Source organism: Hemitrygon akajei, chromosome 7 (genome assembly GCF_048418815.1).
Source record: "Hemitrygon akajei chromosome 7, sHemAka1.3, whole genome shotgun sequence".
In the NCBI taxonomy this organism is placed as follows: Eukaryota; Metazoa; Chordata; class Chondrichthyes; order Myliobatiformes; family Dasyatidae; genus Hemitrygon; species Hemitrygon akajei.
Window position 1 is genome coordinate 65,968,116 of NC_133130.1, and position 26,534 is coordinate 65,994,649.

At 39.1% G+C, this 26,534-nt stretch overlaps 1 protein-coding gene across 2 annotated transcripts in view; it reads right to left on the reverse strand.

Annotated features, from left to right (window-relative positions):
• Nucleotides 1–26,534, reverse strand: part of LOC140730518 (exportin-1) — a 61,900-nt gene that overhangs the window by 34,967 nt on the left and 399 nt on the right. Inside the window, exons 2-14 of one of the 2 annotated variants that reach the window (XM_073051079.1) lie at nt 26,398–26,489; nt 24,303–24,457; nt 20,232–20,333; nt 17,772–17,844; nt 13,860–13,921; nt 13,725–13,769; nt 12,037–12,218; nt 11,904–11,952; nt 11,706–11,825; nt 11,489–11,617; nt 6,491–6,649; nt 2,009–2,206; nt 1,461–1,599 (exon numbers count right to left, since the gene is read on the reverse strand). In XM_073051079.1, the coding sequence (XP_072907180.1) occupies nt 1,461–1,599; nt 2,009–2,206; nt 6,491–6,649; nt 11,489–11,617; nt 11,706–11,825; nt 11,904–11,952; nt 12,037–12,218; nt 13,725–13,769; nt 13,860–13,921; nt 17,772–17,844; nt 20,232–20,333; nt 24,303–24,428 (1,384 nt within the window). In that variant the 5' untranslated portion in view covers nt 24,429–24,457; nt 26,398–26,489. Of the gene's footprint in view, nt 1–1,460; nt 1,600–2,008; nt 2,207–6,490; nt 6,650–11,488; nt 11,618–11,705; nt 11,826–11,903; nt 11,953–12,036; nt 12,219–13,724; nt 13,770–13,859; nt 13,922–17,771; nt 17,845–18,215; nt 20,207–20,231; nt 20,334–24,302; nt 24,458–26,397; nt 26,490–26,534 lie in introns of those variants that run through there. The other variant, XM_073051080.1, reaches the window with a different exon arrangement.

The following is a 26,534-nucleotide window of genomic DNA, read 5'->3' on the forward strand; positions in this document are numbered from 1 at the left end:
CTTCTGACCTATGTCAGCATCCAGATCATGTCTGACAAATATTACTGAAAACTTATTCAGGCAAGCTATGGGCATTGTATGCTAGGTAAGACCAATGAAGAGTCTGGATGTCAATTCCCACTGACCTAAATTTGTTTAATCCTCCTTAATGCAGTATTATAATCAAACATTGCCTTGATGCTGGGGCAATCACTTTCAACTCCAGAATTCATTTATGAACCAACCTTGTCATGAGATCTAAAGCTAATTGGCTCTGGAGAAACCAGGATTAATTAATAGCTCTGCACATGCTATCAGAATTGGAATCAGGTTTATTATCTCCTACGTGTGTCATGGAATTTATTAACTTAGCAGCAGCAGTACAATACATGATATTTGAAGAAAAAGAGTAAATATGTATAGGTATACTAAATAATTTAAAATAGTGCATGAACAGAGATCGTATATGTTAAAAAAAAAGTGAGGTAGTACTCATGGGTTCAACATCTTTTTAGGAATCATATGGCAGAGGGGAAGAAGCTGAGTGTGTGTCTTCAGGCTTCAGTACCTCCTTCCTGACAGTAACAGTGAAAAGAGGACATGCCCTGGGTGATGGGGATCCTTAATAGTGGATGTCACCTTTCTGAGGCACCTCTCCTTGAAGGTGTCTTGGATAATATGGAGGCTAGTACCCAAGATGGAGCTGACCAATTTTACAACTTTTCAGACAACACTCCTGCAGCCTGACAATAGTCCCTTATAGAAAGCAGCAGGAATTGATTGGTAAACACTGGCGCTGTGCTACCATAACTTCTCTTTGTGCTTAACTTTTTTTTAATACCTACCTTAAATGCAATGTATTTATAATCACAAAATCTACAGCTTCTCAGCTGATCAGTATATCTTGCATTCCAAGCTATAAAATTCTATTCATTGGAGCGTAGAAGGTTGAGGGGGGATTTGATCGAGGTATTTAAAATGTTGAGAGGGATAGATAGAGTTGACGTGAATAGGCTGTTTCCATTGAGAGTAGGGGAGATTCAAACGAGAGGACATGATTTGAGAGTTAGGGGGCAAAAGTTTAAGGGAAACACGAGGGGGTATTTCTTTACTCAGAGAGTGATAGCTGTGTGGAATGAGCTTCCTGTAGAAGTAGTAGAGGCCAGTTCAGTTGTGTCATTTAAGGTAAAATTGGATAGGTATATGGACAGGAAAGGAGTGGAGGGTTATGGGCTGAGTGCGGGTAGGTGGGACTAGGTGAGATTAAGAGTTCGGCACTGACTAGGAGGGCCAGAATGGCCTGTTTCCGTGCTGTGATTGTTATATGGTTATAATTAATGACTACTCAGGATTTCTAAGTACCTTGTGTATTTTACCATTTAAGTGATTCAACCGTCTCACAAAACCAGAGTCTATTTAGTCCTGCTCGAAGCAAAAATAATATTCATCAACATGTTCATTTTCAAACAGATAATTCTTACCAAGTGTTTCCCTCATATTTTTATACAAGTTAATGGAATCTGTATCCTTCATGAATTCACGCACAACTTCTCCTTGGTCATTTTCCACTACTAGCACTTCTTCTGGTTTGGCCATACGACTGACCATTAGAAGACGAACCTGAAAAAAAACTTGTCAATACTTACTGCCATTTCTCCATATTGAAATTAGACACTGTGCTGATCAATCACATAGAACATAGTATGCATCAATCATACAGAAATATAAGCTTTCTGTAAAGAAAGCTGCTCTTAAGTATTTACAAAGAATTGATCCATAGGAAGAATATCAACTATTAGTGTTGTCCCAATAGGTGCTAATAAAATAAGGAAACAACTTTACCTGAAGGAATAACATGCATTTCTTAAAAATGATTCTGAACATCTCACATCAGAAACAAAATCTCTTAAGAACAACATCTCACATCAGAAACAAAATCTCTTAAGAACTTTATACATCTGAAAATGTCTTTAACATTTTCTGCAAGAACAATAGCACAGATTTCTTTAAACATCTACTCAATGCCCACCTTGGACAATACTGGCAAATAAAGTTGTCGTCTTGGAGGCACGTCAAAATGTTGACTTCCAGAAAGCACAGGTGATGCAGACGTTGAGAAGGGACTTTCCCTATACAGCTCAGAAGCCAAATGATTCCAATACTCCAAACAAATTTTGAAAATCTCTGTTTCTTCCACTTCAGAGACCAGCAGCATATAATGAAGAGCCTGTGGATTCATAAAATTTCCCCAGTCATTTTTGTTTCTTTGCTTACCACATTTATAATAGTAACACACCAATTTTTTGAGGTCACCAGTAACTAGAAACCTAACTGGACTATCCTCATAAGTGCTAATACTACAGGAGCAAATAAGACCTACAAATTCAAAAACCTTTCCAACATCAAAAAAGCACAAGTAGTGAACAATGATGGAATATTCTCTACTTGCCTGAGTAAGTGTTTCACTTTGCTTTCCTATAAAAGACCTGAAGACACAGGAGAATAAGGCCATCTCATCCACCAAGACTGCACTGCCATTCAATCACGGCTGATTTATTTTTCCTCTTAACTAATTCTCCTGCCTTCGCTCTTTAACCTTTGATGACCTTACTAATTAAAAATCTACCAACCTCAGCTTTAAATATACCCAATGACTTGACCTCCACAGCTGCCTGTGGCAATAAATTTCAGATTCACTGCCCTCTAGCTTAAAAAAATTTCATCACTGTTCTAAAGGGTTGTCCTTGTATTACACACTATGCAGTTGCAAGAAAAAGTTTGCAAACTCTTTGAGATTACCTAGCTTCCTGCATTCATTACTCATAACATGTGGTCTGATCCTCATCTATGTCACAATAATAGACAAACACAATCTGCCTGAACTATTAACACACAACTGTACTTCTCAAATCTTTATTGAACAAATTGTTTAATCATTCACAGTCCAGGCTAGAAAATGTATGTGAACCCTTGTATTTAATAACTGGCAGAAACTCCTTTAGCAGCAATAACTTCCACTAAATATTTCCTGTAGCTGATCAGACTTGCACAATGGCGAGGAGGAACTTTAGACCATTTCTCCATACAAAACTGCTTCAGTTCATCAATATTTCTGGGATACCTTGCATGAACAGCCCTCTTCAGGTCATGCCACAGCATCTCTATTGGGTTAAGCTCTGGACTCTGACCTACCTGGCCATTCCAAAACACTACTTTTCTTCTTAACACCATTCTGTTGTTGATTTACATTTGTGTTTCTGATTATTGTCTTGTTGCATCTTCCAAATTCTATTTTACTTCAGGTGACGGACCACTACCCTGGCATTCTCCTGTAAAATGTCTTGATACAGTTTTGATTTCATTGTTTCTTCAATGGTTGCAAGATATCCAGGCCCTGAAACAGCAAAGCAGTCCCAAACCATGATGCTCCTTCCACCAACTTCACAGTTGGGATGAGGGTTTGATGTGCAGTGCCCATTTTCCTCCGAACACAGCTGTATGCATTACTGCCAAACAGTTCACTTTTGTCTCATCTGACAACAGAACACTGTCCCAGGAGCATAATGGAACATCCAGGTGGGCTTTTGCAAACTTGAAATGTGCAGTAATTTTTATTTGGAGAGCAGTGGTTTCCTCTGTGGTGTCCTTCCATGAATACCATTCTTGTTCAGTGTTTTTCTTATAGCGGACATGTGAACTAAGACTTCAGCAAGTTCAAGAGATTTCTGCAGGACTTTTGCTATTACCCTTGTGTTCTTTTTCACCCCCTTCAGCATTGCACGCTGAGCTCTTGGAGTGATCTTTGCAGGACGCCCATTCCTAAGGCATGTAGCAATAGTACTGATTTTCATCCATTTGTAGACAATTTTTCTTACTGTGGACTGATGAAAACTCAGATCTTGAGAAAGGCTTTTGTAGCTTATTCCAGCTTCATGCATCTCTACAATTCTTCTTTTAAGGTATCCTAAAAATTGTTTTGATTGAGGCATGGTGCATATAAACTGATCGTTCTTGAGAAGTGCAGTCCCTGTCAGTAACCTGACTTTTTGAGTTGTTTTATAGGACAGGTCACCTCTGCAACCCACACCTCCAATCTCATCTCATTGATTGGAGCATCTGACTCCAAATAACTTTTGTAGAAGGCATTACCACAGAGATTCACATAGTTGAACTGAGACTGTGGTTGTTTAAATGGTGCACTCAGTATTGATGACAAGAAACAATAATTATATTTAGACATATACACACACACGTACATATAAATGTATATGTGTATACAAATAAAATTAACAAAAGCTTGTCAGTGATCACACTTAAACACTCTAATTTCTAAAAATTTACTCCTTCCAAAACAAAGGCAACGTAACAAAAGAATGAACTATTCAGAAAAAAGCATAGCAACCAAACTTCTACAACAGGAGTTGGCAACCTTCTTGCCTCTGTGTGCCGGATTGCTATTAATGAGCAGATGGTGGGCCAGACAAATACCATAAAAAACTCGAAATACATCTAGTTGTGTTTTGCCTCAAATTAATGAATAACGCATGCTAGAAAATTATTTGTGCTTAACCAAGGATGGCGATTAGTAATTAAAGAACTCAGATTTAGTTACAATTTATTTCAATCAAGGCATCTTTTGAATCTCTTAAAAGGACACAAGAATCTTTAAACATATGAACATGATGCATTGAATGGTGGTAAACTAAGTATAATAAATAAGAAAATTTTAATGCAAAGTCAATAAATCAATGTGAAACATGATACTGTTTGTTGCTTGAAAGCTTCTCAATATTGGGTGTCAGGCTTGTTGATGCCAAGAGCAAGACATTATCCAGATGGGCACCAGTCAATCTTGTTCTCAAATTGCTCTTGGTGTGCTGCATTTTTGAAAACAATTGCTCACATAGGTAAGTGCTGCCAGACAATGATCCCATCTTTTTTGCATGGTCCACTAAGTTAGGATACTGCCCACTTGGATGAATACATTTTCTACAGAAGTCAAGCACTGACACATCTTCAGAATGAAATTCCGATCTCATTATGTTGTCACACTGCATCTCAATCAATTCCATCTTAAAAATTCCTGATGCAGTGTCCACTTCCACATCAAATGGAGTAGCAAACAGCTTGAACTCATTGGCATGCAAGCGAAAATCAGCAAAACAAAATGAAAACTCTTCTCAATTCTAGAACCATATTCACAAAAATGCCTGGATCTTGTGCTTTACTTTTTAGAGAAGTGGGAAAATGTGCACCATTTCTTTTTAGAAGCTGGTACTCCCACAATTGCAGTTTTCTTTCAAAGGCCACAATATGACTATACATCTCATGTATCAGCTGATTGTTTTCCTTGAAGTTGTAAATTCAAATTATTTAAATGAGATGTAATGTCTACAAGAAATGCCAAGGTTGCAAGCCAATCAGGATCACGAAAATGTGAAGCATCCTCATTTTTGCTTTCAAGGAATATTGCCACCTCTTCATGCAATGCAAATACTCTTTCCAGCACTGACCCTTGGCTAAGCCAGCGTACATTGCAGAAATAAGCTAGGTCCCCATATTCTGCCTCTGTGTCTAACAAAAACTGCTGCAACTGGCGATGATTCAATCCACGAAATAGGATCAGGTTCACTGCCTTCACAACAATGTCCATAACATCCTTTAATTTCAAAGACTTGGCACATAATGCCTCTTGATGGATAATGCAATGAATTTTAACCAGTTCTGTGCGATTGCAAGGATTTCCATTTGTCCTTGCAGCAATGCGATGATGCCTTTTTTCTGTCCCACCATTGCTGGTGCCCCATCAGTTGTGATGCCAATTAGCTTCGACACATTAAGAGAATTTATTTCGAAACGCGAGTTATTCAACAAGTATCGTAGCACATGTAAATATCTGGATATTTAGCATGGATTTCTTCTTAAAACACAGTGACGCCGTTTCTGTTTACAAATTTGAACAATCCCGTCTGAAAACCTGCGCATGCACAGAGAGTATCTAATACATATTAATAAGGTAGTCTGCCTTCCCGTCATTCGTATATATCAGTGTTTGGTTTGGAACAAAATGGAACCTGGGGCCAATGTAACAAGACGCCATGCATGTCCATCAGTGTGGTTGCATGAAACACTCAGAATAAGGAAAAATCACTCGCGTGCTGGATAAGCCCAGTATCCCAATATTTGCTCGCGGGCCGGTCAAAATACCTTTGTGGGCCATAGGTTGCCTACCCCTGTTCAACAACATCACTTCCCAGAGCAACAATCTGACATTGAGAAAAAGACTCCAGAGCAAGTTTATCCATAAAATGTACATTCATGTCGAAGTTGGGAGATTCCTATGGCATTGCTGTATCATCAACTGCTTTGGGAATCCTCATCCAAAAGCACTTTGACTGTCACAATTCACAGCAGCATCTCATCACTAGCTTTAGGAAAAGGGATGAACAATAATTCTGGCCCCAACAGTACAATTTTAAGTGCAAATTTCAGATAAAGATAAGACTCTTACCTCCATAAGGGCTTCCCTCAAATTTAATCTTTTTTCAATAAGCTGTCCATGTTCTTTTAAGAAAGTACAAAGAAAGAGGCTCAAGTTCTGGATGAAGTTCTGCTCATCATCTTTACCATTGGCATATGCCACTCGTATATTGGTATTTAAAGGAAGCATCTACAAGTGTGAACACAGATAACATCAATAACTATGTCCTGTGATCATGATTTATTTTATTGACTAGCAGCATCAACTCAAAACCCTAATACAGTGGATTCCAGTTAACTGGGACACACCTGGACCAGTACATTTTGGGTCAGTTAATTGGAAGTTCCAATTAGCCAAAATTTCATGGAAATAGTTAAAAAGGTTGTAGGAGCCATGCATCTATTTTCTGTATGCATTGTATACAGTGTTGCGCATTTATTATATTTATTATGGCAACGAGTCATGTTGGCGAGACACAGTAAAAGAGAAGGGAATAAGCTATGTATTCATGCTTTGACCTAGACAGTTAGGTTCTGGGAATCACTCCATGTCATATCTTTTGTTGACTGATTAATTGCATTGCTTCAAAATTGTATGTTTTGCTAATCACTAATTAAAGATCAAATACAGTTCTTTGACTTTTTGGAACATTATTACTGAATTGATTGGAGAGCTAATTATACAACACAACTCCCCATGCTGGGTCGCCAGTAGTGGCATTGATTTGTTCAAGCTGCTGTTACAAAGACATTAAAAAGATAAACAACCATTTTACTGAGTAACAACTTATGTATTTAAATAAAATACAAAGTAAATCATTAGCAATACAACTACAGTGCTATGAAACTGTGATTTTAGTTCTTAATAATTATTGATGGAGGAATTCATCCAAATGTATGTTGTGTTCCTTTGAACGGTAAATGAACAAAATCAGCACAGGCATCTATCTAGTGCAGATAATGGACTGCCTTTATACAATGCTTTCAACAATTTCATCTACCAAATCTTCATTTTCATTGCAACATTCAAGATCATATCCATACCTTCAAATTTTTCGTAGTTCATAACTTTTAAGTAATAAAATTGTTTCATTTTAACTCTCAGCCATTTCTGGGATCATCAAGCATGAATGCTTCAAACTGCAATGAGCAAAACTGCTCTGCATTGCCTTACTACTTATTTCTTGCCAACTTTCAGAGACAAAAACACTACTTTTCGAATGCAAAAACAAGCAACTGACACTATTTAAAAACTATTCACTCCAAGCATGGTGCAATGTCTAACATCCAAACAAGTGTGTGCATAAGCAGCATAATGTCCGAAATGACAAAGGGAATACCGGCCATGTTCTTGATTAATTTTTGTTCTTTAAGAATTGTCATAAATAAGCACTTCCTGATTGACTTGATGGCTCAAGTAACTTGAATCCATTGTACTTAAACCTTTGCATAAAACTGCAAATGAAGCAATAATCAACCTGATTTTCCTACTGAAAGTGCTAAAAAATCTTACCAATACCAGCTAATGTGTAATAGAAATGGGAGATACAAATAAAAAGGAATTAAAAAAAAGACTTTAAGTCATTGGGGAGCTATTTTAAATACTGGTTTCAAAGCAATAAAAGCAGAACACAAAAAGGCATAAAGTCTGTTTTCTTACGGGGAAAAAATTCTGGAAGAACTCAGCAGGTTAGGCAGCATCTGTGGAGCCAGTGGGATGGTTAAAGTTTTGAGTTCACACGCTGCAACAAGACTGAGTCAAGCAGAGAGATAGCCAGTAAAAGATCTAGGGTAGTTGAAATAGGGGTTGGCAGGCGATATTGGAACTTCAAAAAAGGAATGATGGACAGATTGAGTCAAATGGCTGAGGTGTGTAGTTAAGACAGTGGCTGGTATGTGATGGGTAGAGACATGAGAGAGAAAAAGGGCAGATGGAATCAGCAGGGAGGAGTTAAGAGATGGAGGCTGGAAAATGACAAGACACAAGAGGATGCCATTGCTCAAATCTGATTAAGAATTGTGATAAATGCAACCAGTTGGGAAGGTAGTTAGGAGATCTAGTAGGGTAAACATGTGACTGATAGCCAGATGGAATCAATAAGGAGAGGCATTCAAAACTAGGTGACATGGGGGGAGGGGGGAAGAGGGAGAGATACCAGAGCCTGGTTGGATCTGGAGTACAGAGGATTAGGGTTACCTGAAAGTGGAAAATTCAACGTTCTTATCATTGGGTAGGAGGCTCTGAAGTTGGCTTCTCTTTGACAGTAGAGAAGGCTAACACAAGTCAATCTGAGAAAGGGAAGTTGAAATGATGTGCAACCATCGGCTCAAGGTCATTGCAGACAGAGTGCAAATGTTCCACAGAATGGTAACCTGGTCTGTTTGATTTCCAGTAGAAGAAGCCACAATGAAAGCACCAAATGCTGTCATGATTAAAAGTACTCATGAATCTTTGAGCTGGCAGGGTTGTTTGTATTTTGGAATGATGGTGAGAAAAGTGTAGAACCATAGAAACAAGGGTCCAAAGGAGTCCTGGCAGGATGGATGTGGATAGGCTATTTCATATGATCACCCAGTAAAGTACCAGGAGACATAAAAGGATGAGACATGGACTACAGGAAATGAAGGAAGGAAGTGTATATAAAGACATCAACAACTACAGTCGGGGGAAGTCTCATTTCCTGAAGGAGCTCTTGAGTGGAAAAATGTATCTTAAGAGATGCTACAGACAGAGGTACTAAGAGAAGGTGATGGCATCCTTACAGGATATGAGAAGTTCTAGTTGTGATATCAGTGGGAGTCTGGAGGTTTATAATCGGTGATCATCTCCTGACATGAAAAGAGATCCGGAAAAGCAAGTGTCAGAAATAGTCCATGAACATCTGTTGCAGAGTCACATTCAAGAAAAACAAAATTTAGACAAAGGAAGCCTGATTAACTGTGTTTGGGTTTCACTTTGGAGTAGCAAGAGTGAGATTTGTTGGACAGCAGGAACCATTAAAAAAAGCAAGACTTGTTACATGAGAATGTCACTCTTTTTCATCAAAAAGTGAGGTTTAACTGCAGCAGCCACTGTAGAAGAGTGCGCAGTTATAGAGTAGAAACTGCAGTTTTGGTTCAATAGGTTTCAGCGAAAAGAGGGGGAGGCCAAGGTACAGAAGGCCATTTTGCAGTAAGTGGGCCAGTGTAGGATTCTGAGTGAGGCTTGAAACTTTGGCTCAAGAGGATTTGGCAAGGGGGTCAGAAGTGAGTAACAGGTAAGATCAGGGAAGACTACTGTTTACCATAGTTATTAAAGATACCAAATTAGAAGTCATTTTTTTCCTATTAGAAAGTGTGCACTGCTGGTCTCAACAACATTCTCAACAAACAAAAAAAAACCTCAGCTTGCTCACAAGCAATGATCAACCATTATTAATTTTGTTTTCTAAACCTATTTCTGCTATGGAGTAAATATTAAATCAAAGAAAAGCTAAAGGAAGATATTGTTTTTCTGGCTTGGATTTAACTAGCAGTAAGAGAAATACCTTCAGATAACTATATGGTTTTCAGGACATTATCCAATTTCCATTATTTGCCCCATCTCTCAGAACAGCTGGATACTTCAATTGTCCTGAATAGCAGTGACCTGAGGGTTAGAAAGGCATTTCTCTCACTGATGGGTAAATCGAAGCCAGATAAACAATATCCATCTCTAATCATATGATACACATATGCAAGTAATTTCTAAACACAAAGCCCAAAGATTGGACTGTTATTTAAGTACAGACAGTCCCCAGGTTACACAAGGGTTCTGTTCCAGAAAACTGTCTATAAGCCAATTTTGTCCACTCGACATAAATGAACAATTTTAATGAGAGCCGATTAACATGAACATTTAGTTTCCTACCTCATGTGATAACAATGGCACAGAATTAGAGAAGCTTGTGTCTAATGGTTAGTTTCAATAACCTGAAGCTTCAATGTATATCATTTGATAAAATATCTTACGTTTCAATAGAAAAGATCTTGTTTGCTCAGTTCCCAAAGCAAATGTTTTAAGAGATCTTCTGCTGTGAACCAGCAGCTGTGCCTTACAGACAATGTACCTGATTCAGTCCAAATTCCAGAACGAGGGGTCACAGTTTAAGGATAAAGGGGAAGCCTTTTAGGACCGAGATGAGGAAAAACTTCTTCAAACAGAGAGTGGTGAATCTGTGGAATTCTCTGCCACAGGAAACAGTTGAGGCCAGTTCATTGGCTATATTTAAGAGGAAGTTAGATATGGCCCTTGTGGCTAAAGGGATCAGGGGGTATGGAGAGAAAGCAGGTACAGGGTTCTGAGTTGGATGATCAGCCATGATCATACTGAATGGCGGTGCAGGCTCGAAGGGCCGAATGGCCTACTCCTGCACTTATTTTCTATGTTTCAAAATTAATTCATTTTGAAAGGCACCAGTGTACAATGGAATTCCTAGGTTGCACGTATCTCAGAGCAAACATGAACATGGTGATAATAAATACAACACTAAGTACAGCAACAAGTGCAAAACAGCGGAATGGTGCAAAGACTAATCTGAAGTGCAAAATATAATGCTAGAAACACTAACAGAAAGCAGGGAGGCAGAATTAAGAATTCAAGAATGTGGCAGTACAACTGGGAAGATGATGTGTAGGAAGTAATTGGTTCACTGTCAGACAGCAATGAAGAAACTGTTCTTAAGCATGAATTTCCAGGCTTTCAAATTTCTGTATCTTGTCCCAGAAGCAGCCCATAAAAGGCTTTTATTTTGAAGACTAGTCATCTTATGAATAACTAGCTGCTACCCTTATTCCCTAACTCCTGAAGATATTTACAAGAATTAACTTGATCTTCATGAGAAATGCTTTAAAAATTTCAAGAGAATTTTTATGTTGGATTTCGACATTCATTCTTCAGTAAACTGAAGAGCCCTTGTACATGCAAACTTATGCTTTAAACCAATCCCCAGATTTGCAGGAAATGTACTATTAGATTAAATATATTCAAAAAGTATCAAATTTAAAATACCTGTTTCAGTTGTATCATTGTTAGCGTGAAGAGAGTAACAAACTGTTCTTCATATTGGCTGACGCTTACTCCAGCTATCTCTGTCAGACACTTCAGAGTCACATTTCTGAACATGGGTACATTGAGAAACTTTATAAAAAAAAAAGAAATATTAGCTAAAAACAGTTTTTCATGTAAAATAATCTGATGATCCTAAATTTTGTAAAGATGCACATACCTTGTATATCAGTGTGCTAATTAGTTTAGTTTCAAAGATATATCCAAGTGGAATCCAATTTAAGAATCTCAGCAATGTTTCTAAGGTTGCTTGAACAAGAGGTGCATTTTGAGAGTTTTCCTGTAAGCAAAGAAAGTACTTTAAATCTGAACAAATTATGATTTTAAAAAATTACAAAAGGCCAAAAATAATGTTTACCATGACAAATTGGCACAGCTGGAATATCTGAGAGAATTCATTGCACATGCTATAAAGAAATAAGAAATCACTGATCAATCATGGGGAATAATTCTTTAACAACCGTGAGTAAAATTTAATTTTTGAGTTATACCTGTCCTTCAGGTGTTTTGCTTTCACTTGGGTCATTTGACCACTGGAGAAATCAAATACTTCCTCACTTAATAATTTAAGAATTATCATGTTGTTCTGACACAAACTCTCGCTTGTTCTACTTGCGCCTACGATGTCACTGATGAATGTGGGCCAGTGCTTTGGCCATTCTTGTTTGAGTATCTGTGTGAATATAACAAGCAGTTAAATATCAGAACTATACTGAAGATTTGTCAACATCCAAAGCAGTGATTGGAATTCTGGTACTCATGGTCAATGCAAAGCATTTAAAGGACTCACCTGCCTCAAATTAGAACTCTCTTCAAGGTGTTGATTATCTAATCCTAACCTAACCAATTTTGCCATGCAAGATCTGAATTGATTGGTGCTGCTTCATCGCTGCTGGGACCTCATCTCTAATCCACCTCTGACATGCAATTCAGAGATTTGTTTTTGAAAAACTGAAATATTCAGCACCTGGTAATAATTGCTCACTTTATTTTTAAAAAAAAGAAAAAGCAGAATGTTCATTAGCTAATATCAGTCCAACTGTGCTTTTGACACAAACTTAATTATTACTCATGAATACCATAACGGCAGTGAAGTGTATTTATAATCAGTACCAAGTTTTAATTAATGAACTGGCTGGCTCCTTGTTTAAATCTATGGCTAAGATACTAGAGTTAAAGTGAAATGACAACCAATTAGCTTATGGAAACAAATTGGTGTTAGCAAGTCCCCAACCATCAAAGTTGCTATTTGTATCTTGGACCTAATTCCTCCTACTTTGGTGAAAACTATTTAGTAGCAACATGAAGGTAGTTAATAAGAAACATGCAGTATAGATGGACTACGTTCACTAAATAATTAAACTCTATTAGCTATGATAGAATCACCTGGAATAATTTTGGAAACATATACACACTAAAACAATTAGCCAGCTAAATAAGGGCATCTGATTTAAGATGGAGCTGGTGAATCTCAGCGACCTCTGGCTGGTGCAAAACAAGGAAAATAACTTAGCACTTTGTTAATCACTTTCTGGCAAACAATTATCACAAGTGTCTGTAACTTCCCTTTGGACTTGGAGGCAACTCAATGTGGCAAAACCGAGGCAAGGTGAGCAGGCCTGTTACCGAGAGCGAGAAAGTCCCAGCGTTCGATCCATTTAAGCACCGGGCTGAATTGGAAAGGTTGGGTACAGGCTGAATTAAGACAGCGGGGCCCAGGCCCCAGAGCATATCGAAGCAGCTGAACCTGATGTTTGAACAATAATTTAAGTGCTGGGCCAAAGTGGAAAGGTCAGATATGGCCAGACCGAGTTCAGGCACTAGAGCGCATCAAAGCGGCTGACCCGATGTTTCGCTATCAGGTGCTGAGCCAGATTGAAAAGGTCAGAGTGTCAGGGCTGGAAGAGAGGGTTGGGCCAGTTCAGCTTACTGCTCCGCTCTGTGCTAAACTAAGGGTCTGTGGATGGACACTCTGTAGACTTCAATTCAGAATGCCATTTGCTTACATGATTTGTTTCTCTTCCCCCCTCTGAACACTGGATTTTCGACGGTCTTTCTGTTTTATTTTATTTTTGGCTTCCTGTTAGGAAATGAATCTCAAGGTTGTATAATGTATACATACTTCTGATCATAAACATACTTTCAACTTTAACTAGTCTCAAAGCATGAAAGATCTTACCTGAACCAGAATCATATTTAGCTTCCCAATATAAACTTTTTCCTTCTAAAAGAAAAAGTAGTAATTCAGTAGGTGGCAAGTTAAATTCAGAATTTTTGGACAAGAAACATTAGATACCTCGGCATGAAAACTTACCTCAATGTTTACAGGATCAGATGAAGTCTTAATAATCAATCCAACAACATACTTTTTAATTCCTGAACACAGTAGAAAATAAAAGTATTACTGAACGTTAAAATAAAAGAGTGGGGCATATGGTTCAGTAAGAGATAGTTACATTGACTTAATACAATCCAGAACAAAACAGACCGATTAGTGCACCATGCACTTCACTATTCCATTCAATCAACTGAGGAGTTTTTTTGGGGGCGGTAGAAGAGGTCACTGACATAAATGCTGTTCCAGTTCTCATCATGAACATTAACCACCATTAACCAGAAAATGAACAACACTAGCATTGCAAGTCCTAATACCTCTTAAACTATGCTACTGTATCTACTTCTACCACCTCCCCAGCAATGTGTAAAGAATTACAAAATATCTCAAATCTACTTTAAACTTCCCTCCTCAGCTTCAAACAATTCCATTCAGATTTTTTTCTGACCAAGAAAGAACTCCAACCACATCCTACTTCAGTATCATCAACAGGACAGGGCAACAATCAGCACAAGGAAACGCAGAAAATGGATTAGGCATGTGATGAGGAGAGGCCAAATCCATCATCTAGACTGCACTTCCCTGGATCCCCAAAGGGCAAAGAAAATGTGGGAGACCAGGGACAACTTGGCACCATACCCTAAGAGGCAGAAACGAGGACCCTGAACCACATCTGGGGAACAAAAGAGAAGATGACCAAGGACAGAGAGAGACGGAGGACCTTCTTTATGTGGGCATTAAGTAAACACTACTGACCCCATTTATGCCTCTTATAATTTTTTACACTTTTATTAAATTATTCCTCACTCTCTTACACTCCAGGAAATTTGCAATCCAGGAAATGTCCTGCTGATCCTCTTCAGCACACTCTACAAAGCCTATTATGTGACAATCAGAACTGCATACAACATTCCAAATGTAAACTAACCCAATTTTTATACAGCTGCAACATGATTGCCAAACTGATAACTGTGTATGGCATGCTTGCCTTTCATTTCCACCTCCCCATTACTTGTGTTACCACTTTCTGGTCTTCTTGCAGCAGCCCAAAATCCGAGTACAGTAAACCTTTCTGGCATCGCCACCCACCTCCCACATTAATTTACAATGCATCCCATCCAAACCAGGTGATATTGCACTTCCAATCTTCCAAGAAGTTCAATTTCTACTATATTCATTACTTCTACCTCCAATTCTACTAATATTTTGGTAGCATTTTCTTCAAATATGTTCATTTAGTATTCTGGACACAAACAACACTTCGTACCTTATTTCTCCATAGTCCATTTTAACCCCAAACTCATATGTTCAGAAGACTTTTGGGTTCCTTTTATACACTTGCCTTTTTCTCAAACCCCTCTTTGTATTATTTTTCCATTTTCAGTACCTCAATAAGACAAAGGAACTGATTGCAGATTTCAGGAAGGGGAAGACAAAGGAATACACATCAGTTCCTATTGAGGGATCAGCAGTGGAAAGAGTGAGCAGTCTCAAGTTCCTGGGTGTTAACATCTCTGAAAATCAATCATGTGGAATTTGAGGAAACTTGGTATGACATCAATGACACTCGCAAATTTCCGCAGATGTACCATGGAGAGCATTGTAACTGGTTGCATCACAACTGGTATGGAGGAGCCACAGCAAAGGATTGAAAAAAGCTGCAGCAAGTTCTAAACTCTGCCAACTCCTGACATCTTCAAAGGCGATGCCTCAAAAAGGCGGCATCCATCATTAAGGACTCCCATCATCCAGGACACGCCCTCTTCTCATTGCTACCATCAAGGTGGTACATGAGCTTAAAGACACACACTCAATGTTTCACGAACAGCTTCTTCTTCTCTGCCATCAGATGTCTGAATGGACAATAAACTCACAAACAATGCCTCACTTCCCCCCCCCCCCATATATAGTTAACACAAAACAATAAATTTCATTCAATACTTATGCCAGTGATATTACACCTGATTTTAATCATCTTCAACCTGGATATTTACTAGAGCTTATCTGGCAAGAATTTTTCTTTCTATCATCCACTCTCACCGTGGTAATCAGGCTCTAGCTCTTTCATCTTTCCCCTTGTAGAAAATACAACCAGCTACAATTAAATGCCATCCAATGTTTCATAATTGTACTTTGCCAAATTCAATTCCACTTCACCTTGCCCAGATTCTACTTCATCCCAATGATGTTAGGTATTTCATCAGATTAGAATTCCTACTTGTTTAAAATCTAAATACAGTAGGTCAATCATTGCTTCCCAGCAGCTCACCCATCTTAAAACCAGATCCAACATCACCCTCATCATAATGGGCTAGAAATCAGCTCTCCTAAATATTTCATAAAGTATTCTCCTCCTCCTCCTTCCCCTCCCACCTTGTCTTTTCCCAAAATCTTGCCGATCGAGAAAATAAGAATAACTGGAATCCTTCAATTGTATGAGATTTGCTTAAAGAATATGCAGATTTGCTCCTATATCATTCTTTAATTATTTGAATAACTTGTTAAAGAACCACCCTCCCCGGTGCCATGATAGCCTCCTTGTTCTCTGCTAAGTAATGGAATAACTCAGATGAGATTGTTCCTCTACAACACAAGGCCTTCATTAATATCCCTCCTGATAGTAAGTGTCCAATCCAGTTTTATTTTGAGCAGTTTCATATATCACCATTACATCATACTACTACAGAATTTTTATTTACCTCCAACATTATTCATCCTACAGTGTGTGCTACGTACTTATTTCATTTATTTCTATATGGACCCAATTCCTATTTTCTACTTTCATAGACTGGCATTGTCTGCTTGCTGACAAGAGTCAAAATTCTTCCCAACCAAAGAGCCCCCCCTACCAGGTCATTGAGTCCCAATGTCCAAGAACTCATTCCCCTACTTCCTGCACCAAATTTTTATAGCTGTATCAAGCTTCCCACTTCCAATCTGATTAGCATGTGGAGAAATCCAGAGATCATTGGATTACTTCTCAACCTCCCAAGCTCATGACACAATGACTTAAGAATCAAAACTCTATTCCTGTAACCAATTCTAACAAACCACAACTTATGGCTCCTCTTCTGTCCGCACTCTGAACCCTCTCCAAATGTTTTTTACTCTGTCAGCAAAAAGTCAACATGAAATTTACACTCAATTACATAAACAGACATTCCCTTCCCCACCCCCAACAAATATGCATCTTCATTAACACTTGCCTTTTTAACCTAATGTTCTCACCCATGCTGTGTTTGGGATTACACTAAAGGTGTTGTCAACTGCACTAATCTTAATGTTTAGACATGCAGATCCCAAATGACTACTGCACAACCCGACTTTTGACATAGCCTGCTTACAATTGTAAACCTTGACCAGGGGATAACCACATTCTGGAAAATATGAACCAAGGCCCACACAGTTTCTCTTATATGACACTGTAAGCTTGGAAATCCCAACCTTAGGTTCAAGCAGCTGGAGGGACTTCCTTCATTAGGCTCTCACAGGAAGGTCTCAGTTACCCCTCTAATGTAATAAATCTATAGTTTATAGTTATCACTTTAAATTATTTTCTTTGTATTATATCTTAATATTTAACAGCTGCAACTCCTTGTTCTTATAACGTCTTCTTGATCAAACATATGCACTGCTTTCTTTACTTCAGCCCTTTTTTGAAAAAAGACATACCTACACAACACCCCCAACCAAATTCAGTCATCTGCATTTGTGCTCATGTATTCCATAGTAATCAATTCCCTTTTCAGAGAGTTCAGGTCACCCACAATCTTCAAGCAACAGTGTTTTCTCATCTTTCAAAAGCTCACTGATTCCAGAAGTAGGAAAAGTAGTCACAGCATTCCAAATGTTGCATACCAAGCATGGGGAACATTAATTCTGATCACTTACCTTCACATTGATTTCTAGGGAGGATCTTCCATCTAGTTTTTATTACATTTTCCAAGATTTGCAGAGCGTAGTACTGTAATGAGATGATAAAGTAACATGAAAATCTGAAAATAGAGTCTCTCAAATATTCATGACTATAAGCCACATTTTCACAAAATGCTTGCCTGCTACTTCTCATGTACAATCAAAATCAGCTCTTTTAAGTTATTATAAACCAAGACACAAAATCTAATCTACTACAGTACTTTACATGTGAGAATTAAGATTTCATGCAATTGTTTTCTTCACTTGCACAAAACTACAAATTTTAACATAATCGAACTGTCAAGCAGTCCTGCTGTTGATCAGGGCTTGCACCAGTTAATAATGTATCAAGTCTAGCTCAACAGTAATTAAGACCTAAAATATGGTGTTTCAACAGTGAACATGTTTTCTTGTAACTACCTGGTGTTGCTCTTCAGGAACAGCAAGACAGCCCACAGACTCATTTGCAGTGTAGTTTTCAATTTCCCAGTCACCCTAATTCAAGATCCATTAGTGTGTATAACAAAAGTTACTATTTATTTGATGTTATATCCTATTTCAACTATAGGGATCAGGTGTTTAATAAAAAATAATTTTAAAAAACAATGCGAAAAAAGTGCATTGGAAGTGAAGCAATATGTTTTCCTATTTTAGGCTTCAGCATCAGAAAAACATCATTTTCTTAAATTAAAAATAAATAATCTGTACATAAATTACTGAATAAATCTACAAGACCAAGGAAGAAATTAGATATTGAAAGATTAAAAGATTGCACAACACAGCAGTTCACCAGCATGCTTTAACTATGGGCAACATAAAATTTTCCACTTCCATTCCTCCCTACTATCACAACACAAGCAATGAGGTCAAGAGGAATATGAAGTTTCATGCACTTGCTATAGCAGAATAGGTTGCATCACCAACATCAAAAGGGAAAAATAAACAATAGCAAGGGAGAGATTTAACTAAATATATACAGCAATTTTGTAGTGCACAATAGCAAATAAATTTAGATACCGAAGTTGGACACTTCATTTGGGATTGTGACGATATGACATTTGAGGAAAAACTTCAAACTTAACCACTAAATCTATAAGGAACATGGATAGCAGCTATTAAGCTGGTTATATTTTGGAGAAGACCATTCATGCCAAAATTGCATAAGTCCAAAAATAATTTATTGATGTGCAAAAGAATAAAGGCAACAGAAAATACTGATCCCTACAGAAGAAATAATTCATATTACATTGTCTAATTTTTACCTCAGCCTGTTTATTATACCTCTTAACCCATCCCCTTAAAACAAAGTCATCGATGAACAGAATTCAGTTAAAGGGAAACAAAAGGGTAGACCTTGTGGAGGCCTGCCGTCAAAGCCTAGCTGTGTCAGTTGCACAGGAAGACACCCCTTTTCTTCCTATTACAATCAACATAATGGAACATTATGATTAATGTCAAATAACATTACAGTTTGAATAAAAATACTAAAATAGTGATTGCATAAAACTGTTGTAAAGCCAAATGTCAGCGCATAAAATTTAGCACCAAATGCTTTTAAATTTAGGTATGCAAGAGATTCTTTACCTTCAGTTTGCTCTGTTCCTCTAATCATCTCATTTGTCACAAGATACAATTTTGAGTTTTATAAATACTGTTGACAAATCAGCTTAAAAATTAGTAATAACTGTCAGTAACAAAACAATGCAACAGGCAAGAAAACAAGGCAAACACCTTCACTAAAATTCGGTCAGAACTTTGAGGAAGTCCTGTACAGGTGAAATTCAGCTTCAATAACAACTTTTAAAATTTAAACACAGCAGTTACTGTGGATTCCAAACTAAAATTAGTAATGCAATGCCAATGAAATTTAATAGGTTTATGTCAATTTCAAACACTTGTACTAGATCCTCACTAGCAAGTAAAATGAGATGCATTATAATCACATTTGTTAAAGATGCATGAGATATTGACCAATTCACCAATTGTTTACCTCAAAACTTTCTGAAAATTAGTGCTGATGCTTCTATCAAGAAAATATTCTGGACGCAGAAGTCCAAAATGATTCAAATTTAACTATACTGGACTAATAATCAGAAACATTTGATCAAAACTGATTATATTTAAAAAGATAAAACCCCACCCTATTAACACAAAGGCCAGAATACGTTTCACAATATGTAAGCAAACTGTGCTCATAATATCTTTTCATACCAATGACAAGCTTGTTCTGCTCAGAAATTGAAATCAAAACGTTGTCTCCTCTGTACAGATGTTTCCACCACTCCTAGTGTTTCAAATTATACCTAGTTGCCAAATTGCCAAACAACTAAAGCAGAACCAAAACCAACACTGAAACAATATAAATTTGTTGACTGTCTTGCTCAAAGTTTAATTTAAAGATTCATATTAAGATTTCTTCTCAAATATTTCACTTACTTTGGTATTCATATTTTGTGAATACTCCAAAATAGTATCAACTCTTGTCCATGCGTCAGGATGCTCCTTTAAATGAGTTAAAACCTCTTGAGCCATTCTTTGCTATCAGGAAAAAAATCTAAAGTTATTTGGAATCAGATCCCCTCCAACAAAAATCATACATTTAATCAACACAATATTAAATAATTAGTGTCTTCTTTACAGCAATTCTAACGTTAATCTAAACAAATAAACCAAAACAAAATTGACAACTTCTTCAAAAGCCCAGGTTGCTAAAACAATGGAAGGTAGAGGACCACAAGTTTAATGTCTAGTAAGTATACTGGTTTTTAAATGCGAGGGTTGATTGATAAGTTCATGGCCTAAGGTAGGAGTCAATTCTAGAAAACTGAGCACATTTATTTTCCCTACATTTATACACTTAGTCCAGCGGTCGTGGAGCATATGGATCCTTTATCTGCAGAAGTCGGCGCCTTGGACCTCCAGAAGGTCCATAGCATGGGGTGATTGATAAGTTTGTGGCCTAACGTAGAAGGAAATGAGTTAACTTCAAACTTTCTGCATTTTCACTCAGAGTTGAACTGCACGTGCATGTAACAAGAGCTGTATAAATCATTTCCTTCTACCTTAGGCCATGAACTTATTAATCACCCCTTGTAAATTCCCCCCCTTCCAAAATGCCTGGCTAAATAAAACATCGTGGCGACCCACTTCGCAGCGCACTCGAACCAGCTCACAAAGTGGCGCGCGCCGGCATTGAGGCCGGTCCCAAAAAGGGCACCAAGTCTGCTTCACCAGCAAGGGGAAAAGCCCGTGCACAGGACGGAACTGTGAATATGCGCCCCCTACAGCATTCCCGCCTGGGGAGGGCGGGATCAGGAAGGCTTTAAAGCGAGGCCGCGAAGTTTGAATAAACCTCTTTTGCAACTGTAGCTCACCAACTACGTGTCGTTATTTCAGCGCTGCGTGTAGCACACCGCTACAATTGGTGACCCCGATGGCCCAAACAATATTTGGACCGGAGATGAACGACGCCGCATCTGTACATGCAGTTTCGTTAAAACTGCCAAGCTTCTGGACGCTGCGACCTCACCTATGGTTCCAGCAAGTAGAAGCCCAATTCCACATTTCGCAGATAACCTCGGATTCCACATGTTACTACCACATGGTGAGCTCCCTCAACCAGGAGACGGCCCCCCAGGTTGAGGAGTTCATACAGTCGCCCCCAGAGGACGGCAAATAAATAGAATTCAAAGCCCTGCTCATAAGGACTTTCGGACTCTCACAGCACGAGCAAGCTGCCCACTTACTGCACCTGGATGGTTTGGGAGACAAGCTGCTGTTGGCTTTGATGAACAAGATGCTCTCCCTGGCCGGAGGACACAAGCCCTGCCTCGAGGTTGAACAGGTGTTCCTGGAGCAGCTGCCGGAGGACATACGCCTGCTGCTGTCCGACGCGGATTTCAGCGACCCCCGGAAGGTGGCGGCCCAGGCAGACGTGCTGTGGAAAGCCAAGAAGGAGAGTGGGGCGTCCGTCGCACAGATCACCAGGCCACGCTCCCGGCAGCAGACCAGACCAGGCCCGACTGCAGAGCCCACTAACCCCAGAGGCGGGGTGAGGAGACCAACGAACAATGGTGCTTCTACCATCAGCAGTGGGGCGCAGAAGCCCGCCACTGTAGCCCGCCCTGCAAGTTCCTGGGAAATGCCAGGGCCAGCCACCACTGATGGCTATGGCGGCTGGCCATCGGGATAGCCTCCTGTATGTCTGGGACAAGCAGTCAGGATGCCGCTTTTTGGTTGACACCAGAGCCGAGATCAGCGTCTTACCTCCGACGAGTTACGACACCTGCAACAGAAAACCGGGTCCCACCCTGAGGGCCACGAACGGCAGCACAGTAAGAACCTACGGCACCTATACAGTGCGGCTACAGTTCGGCTCCAGCCGGTTCACGTGGGACTTCACACTAGCCGCCGTAGCCCAACCCAGGAGCAGATTTTTTGCAAGCTCACAGCCTACTGGTCAACCTGCAAGGGAGGAGTCTGGTCCACGCCAAGACTTTTCAAACATTCTCCCTGGGTGAAGCCCAGTTGCTGGCCCCACACCTAAACTCCATCACGCTGTCCGACAACGAGTACACTAGAGTCCTGGCGGATTTCCCCATCGGTTCTGGCACCACAGTTCATGGCAGCCATGCCCAGACACAGCGTACAGCACCACATCCCGACACAAGGACAACCCCTCCACGCCCCCGCTCGAAGGCTTCCCCCCCGACAAGCTCCAACTGGCGAAGGAGGAGTTCAAGAGGATGGAGGACTTAGGGATCATACGGCAGTCTGACAGCCCATGTGCCTCCCCCCCTGCACATGGTGCCCTAAGCAACAGGGGGCTGGAGACCATGCGGCGACTACCGCAGGCTGAACGAGGCACAGGAGGGAGGATTTCAAATTATACATGTTGCATTTGGGGGCAAGATAGGACTGGATGGAGAAGAACCATAGAAATTAGATGGATTTCAGTTCAATAGGGTCAGAATCAATACACTTCAATGGAAAATTGCTGCTGCAATGAGAGGGAATTTAAATGTAGTGGGTCAGGAATTTGACCATAGTCCCAACAGCTAAAGAAACAAAATTTTCCATTTAAGGTTTGTATTTCATAAAGAGTCTGGAGGGCAGAAGGGGAAAATGTAATTTGTGATTAATACATTATAACAAAGAATCAAGGAAATAAAGAAAATGAACAGCACAAATAGATATGTACAGAATAATTTAATAGTCACTGCTGAAACATGATCAAAATAATTTGTATGTTGAACTTTGAGAATCAGTGGACAATGGCCATGAATAGTAGTGTTGGAGAATGAACCTGGCTAGTGGAAAGGTTGGTAGTGGGAAAGCATCTGAAGTGGCAATCAAAATGTTTACACAAACAAAAACAAAAGGGCAGAAAACAACTTCAGGAAAGATATATAATTCGAAGAGAATAGAATGTATTAAATCTACCTTATCTAAACATTATGAGGTAACACCTCAGCTTCTGATGCCTGAACAAAGACAATTCAAGCTTGTCCCACCTCCCCTTACAGTTAATACTAATTACAGGCAACAACCTAGTGAATATTTTCTGCACCCCCTCCTAAAGCCTTTCTGCAAAGCGGTGACCAGAAACACACACAAAACTCTCAATGCAGCCTAACTAGAGATTAAAAATAGTTGCACGACTTGCCAACTTTTATATTATTTGTCCCAACTGATGAAAATAAATATGGAATATGGATATGCTCATTGCTTGAATAACACCATGGGAAAGGTTTCACTGCTAATGTAATGGTTTTTCTGTAGCAGCAGTGTTTGGGTTAGGAATAGAATTAATGTGCACCATCCAACTGAGTCTTTTGTTCAGAAGAAGATGAAGAGATAAGATGCCTGAAAAGAGAGGTTGTAGATGCCCGAAAAGAGTGGACCAGAAGTCGAAAAGCCCATGGGAAGTCAAGGGAGGACCACCAGAAGGGAAACTGTGAGTTCCAACGTGCACATCAGACTGTTTCATTAAAACGTGCCCCTTTCTTTTTGTTCTTCTTTACTAACCCTCTCATCAATTTAAGAATTATAAAGCTAAACCACTTAACTGCATATGGTGTACTGTCAGTTGTTTCATGTTTCTGATCTGTAACAGGGTCACACATCACGTAGCATCCACAAACAAGAGCTTTTGAACCTCAGAATTCACACGCTTGGCGGGGCCAGAGATTATCTTCCCTAGACTAGTGCCGCCGGCTGACCGAGGGTTACTCTTGAAAAGGCAGCAATCCTCACCCTTTTTAAAATTACCCTGGATAAACAAGCTAAGAGCCATAACTTACTCAATTTTGGTCCAAAGAAGATAAACAAAAGCAGTCTAAAAAGCCCCTCTTTATAAAAACAGAAAAAAAATTGTTTCTTCAGAAATCATCTGACAATTCATCAATGTATCTATAAGCACTTCCTCAACTCACTATGAATAAATAGTTCATTTTAAAATAAATTTGTATTAATTCTGGATTTAAATTGAGTATATCTAATTGTTACCTGTGCACCTTCTCCATGGTATAGACAATTTACTACATTGTCTAGGAGGTTTATATCGAGCTTTTGAGTGAAGTCCAGCAGCTGACGAGCTGCATGGTCTGCTAAAATTGTCATTATGGCTGGCATAGATTACTGCAAGAAAAAACCTGTAATTCCTAAATGAACAAGAAAGAGAAAAAGATGTTAGAATTTTTCTGTTAAGTACACAGTAGTAATTAATCATTGCATAAACTAAGTAGACAAGACAGCTAAATTACCAGCCTCCAAACCAGAATATTACTTGTCACCATTGCCGGTTGCATCATTACAGATTCACTATGTTAACATACAAAATTGATGTTTAAATTTAACATTCATTTTTGAATGCAGTTTTAATAGGACAATGTTTTGAGATAAGAGGAATGCTTCATGTTGAGCAGATTACACACAATATGAAACAAAACTCAAGTGATTTAGAACCTAATTATTTTTCCAGTTAAAGCAGCACATGGTGACTAAGCGAGTACATACTAGTAACTGAGAACACAAAATTTGTAAAAGCAATTGCTTTTTCCCTGCTGAGTTATTTTAGAATATCTGCTTTGATTTTAAAAAAATTAAGATTCAAATCTAATCAAACTAGTAAAAACATTTTAAAGATTGTCTTAGATGCAGTCCTGAGGGGTCTTGGCCAAAATGTCAACTGTTTATTCAGTTCCATAAATGCTGTAAGGCCTACTGAGTTCCTCCAGCATTTCGTATGTTTACTCAAAGATTGTTGCATGGTTTTAACAATATCTGCACAAGACTCTGATTTCACACTAATCTAACCCTTCTTTTAATATTGAGAGAAGTACAGAGTACTGGTCAGGCACACAGCAAGTAACAAAGGGCTTGTTCTCATGCTCTCTTTATACAATAAACCAGTCTAGGCCAGTGTTAGCTGGTTAGTGATAAGACTCAGTAGTGATAAGCACCATGGAAAAGTACTGAGTTATACAGCCATAACAATTCAGGGCTCAAAAATCAAGGAAAAAAAGTGCCAAATATACTAGAAGTTTATAAACAGGTGGTTACACAAATTTATAAGTATAGAGCACTAAAAGAAAAAAAAATAATCTGGATCATAATCCTTTATAACACAAAAAAAATTATAGCAACTAAATGGGTTACAAAATGATCTACACAGAATGGGGAAGGGGGAAAATTAACAATAAATTCCAAATGTCAGCCACTTCATTCTTCTAGAGAGAATCTCCTTAAAATTTAGCAACCATTTTCGTCCACAAGGTATGTGAAATATACCAATACTTTGTACAGCTGGGAGCTCCTTATTTACATTACTCATATGAGATTGGTTCACTCTAACAGAAAGAGTTGGGATGAGGGTGAAATGGAGAAATCCACTTTGGACATTACTTGTGGGAAAATAAACTCTCTGCTTTAAAGTCCGCGGCAAAGGGTCAGACCCAAATCATTAAAAAAAATTCTCTTTCCACAGATATAAACACTCTGTGGTTAATAAAAAAAAAAATCCCACGATTGACAGAACTCTAAGAGCAGCCACACAAAAACCAAGGTTCACTCAACTTGCATTGATCCTGACAACGTACTAAAAACTTAATAACCTAAGAAATCAGTGGAGTAGTGCCATTTAAAAAGTCAACTGCGTAATATGCTTAATTTATTACAAGTTAATGAAAAGAACGTCGGCGGGAAAACCAGCGTAGTATTTTGACTTATTTCTAATTAACGAATCTCCTCCCTGAACTGGGAGCATGTTAGGTCATCACGTGACTCGGTGCACTGATGCCTCCAGCAAGCCTCGGCCGTTATTTCTGGAATGTTCCACTCCAGACTTAAACAAACCCAACGAGCCGGACGCATTAAGTCAGCTGAACTTAAATATCTACAGAAATAGTTTGAAAGGGAAAAGTGGCGCACTGGACCTGCCGGTGTTTACTCCGGCTTCCCCGCCCCCACACACAGCGGCTCCGTGCGGTGGGCTCGGGTCGTGCAGGCCTCCCGCTCGGCGGAGTGACAGTGGAGAGCCAGGCCTCCTCCACACAGCTGCCTCTACCGCGCTAGAGACTCGGAAAACTTAAGAGACACTCACCCAAATGGTTTTTGTTTTGGTTAATCTGTGAGCCGTCCTGAGTCGAAAGGAACGGATTCCAGCAGGCACCACTTCAGTAACGTTTTGCAAGTCTTGCCGACACGCAGTAGTTTGGTTGAACGGGAGGGAGGGGGGGA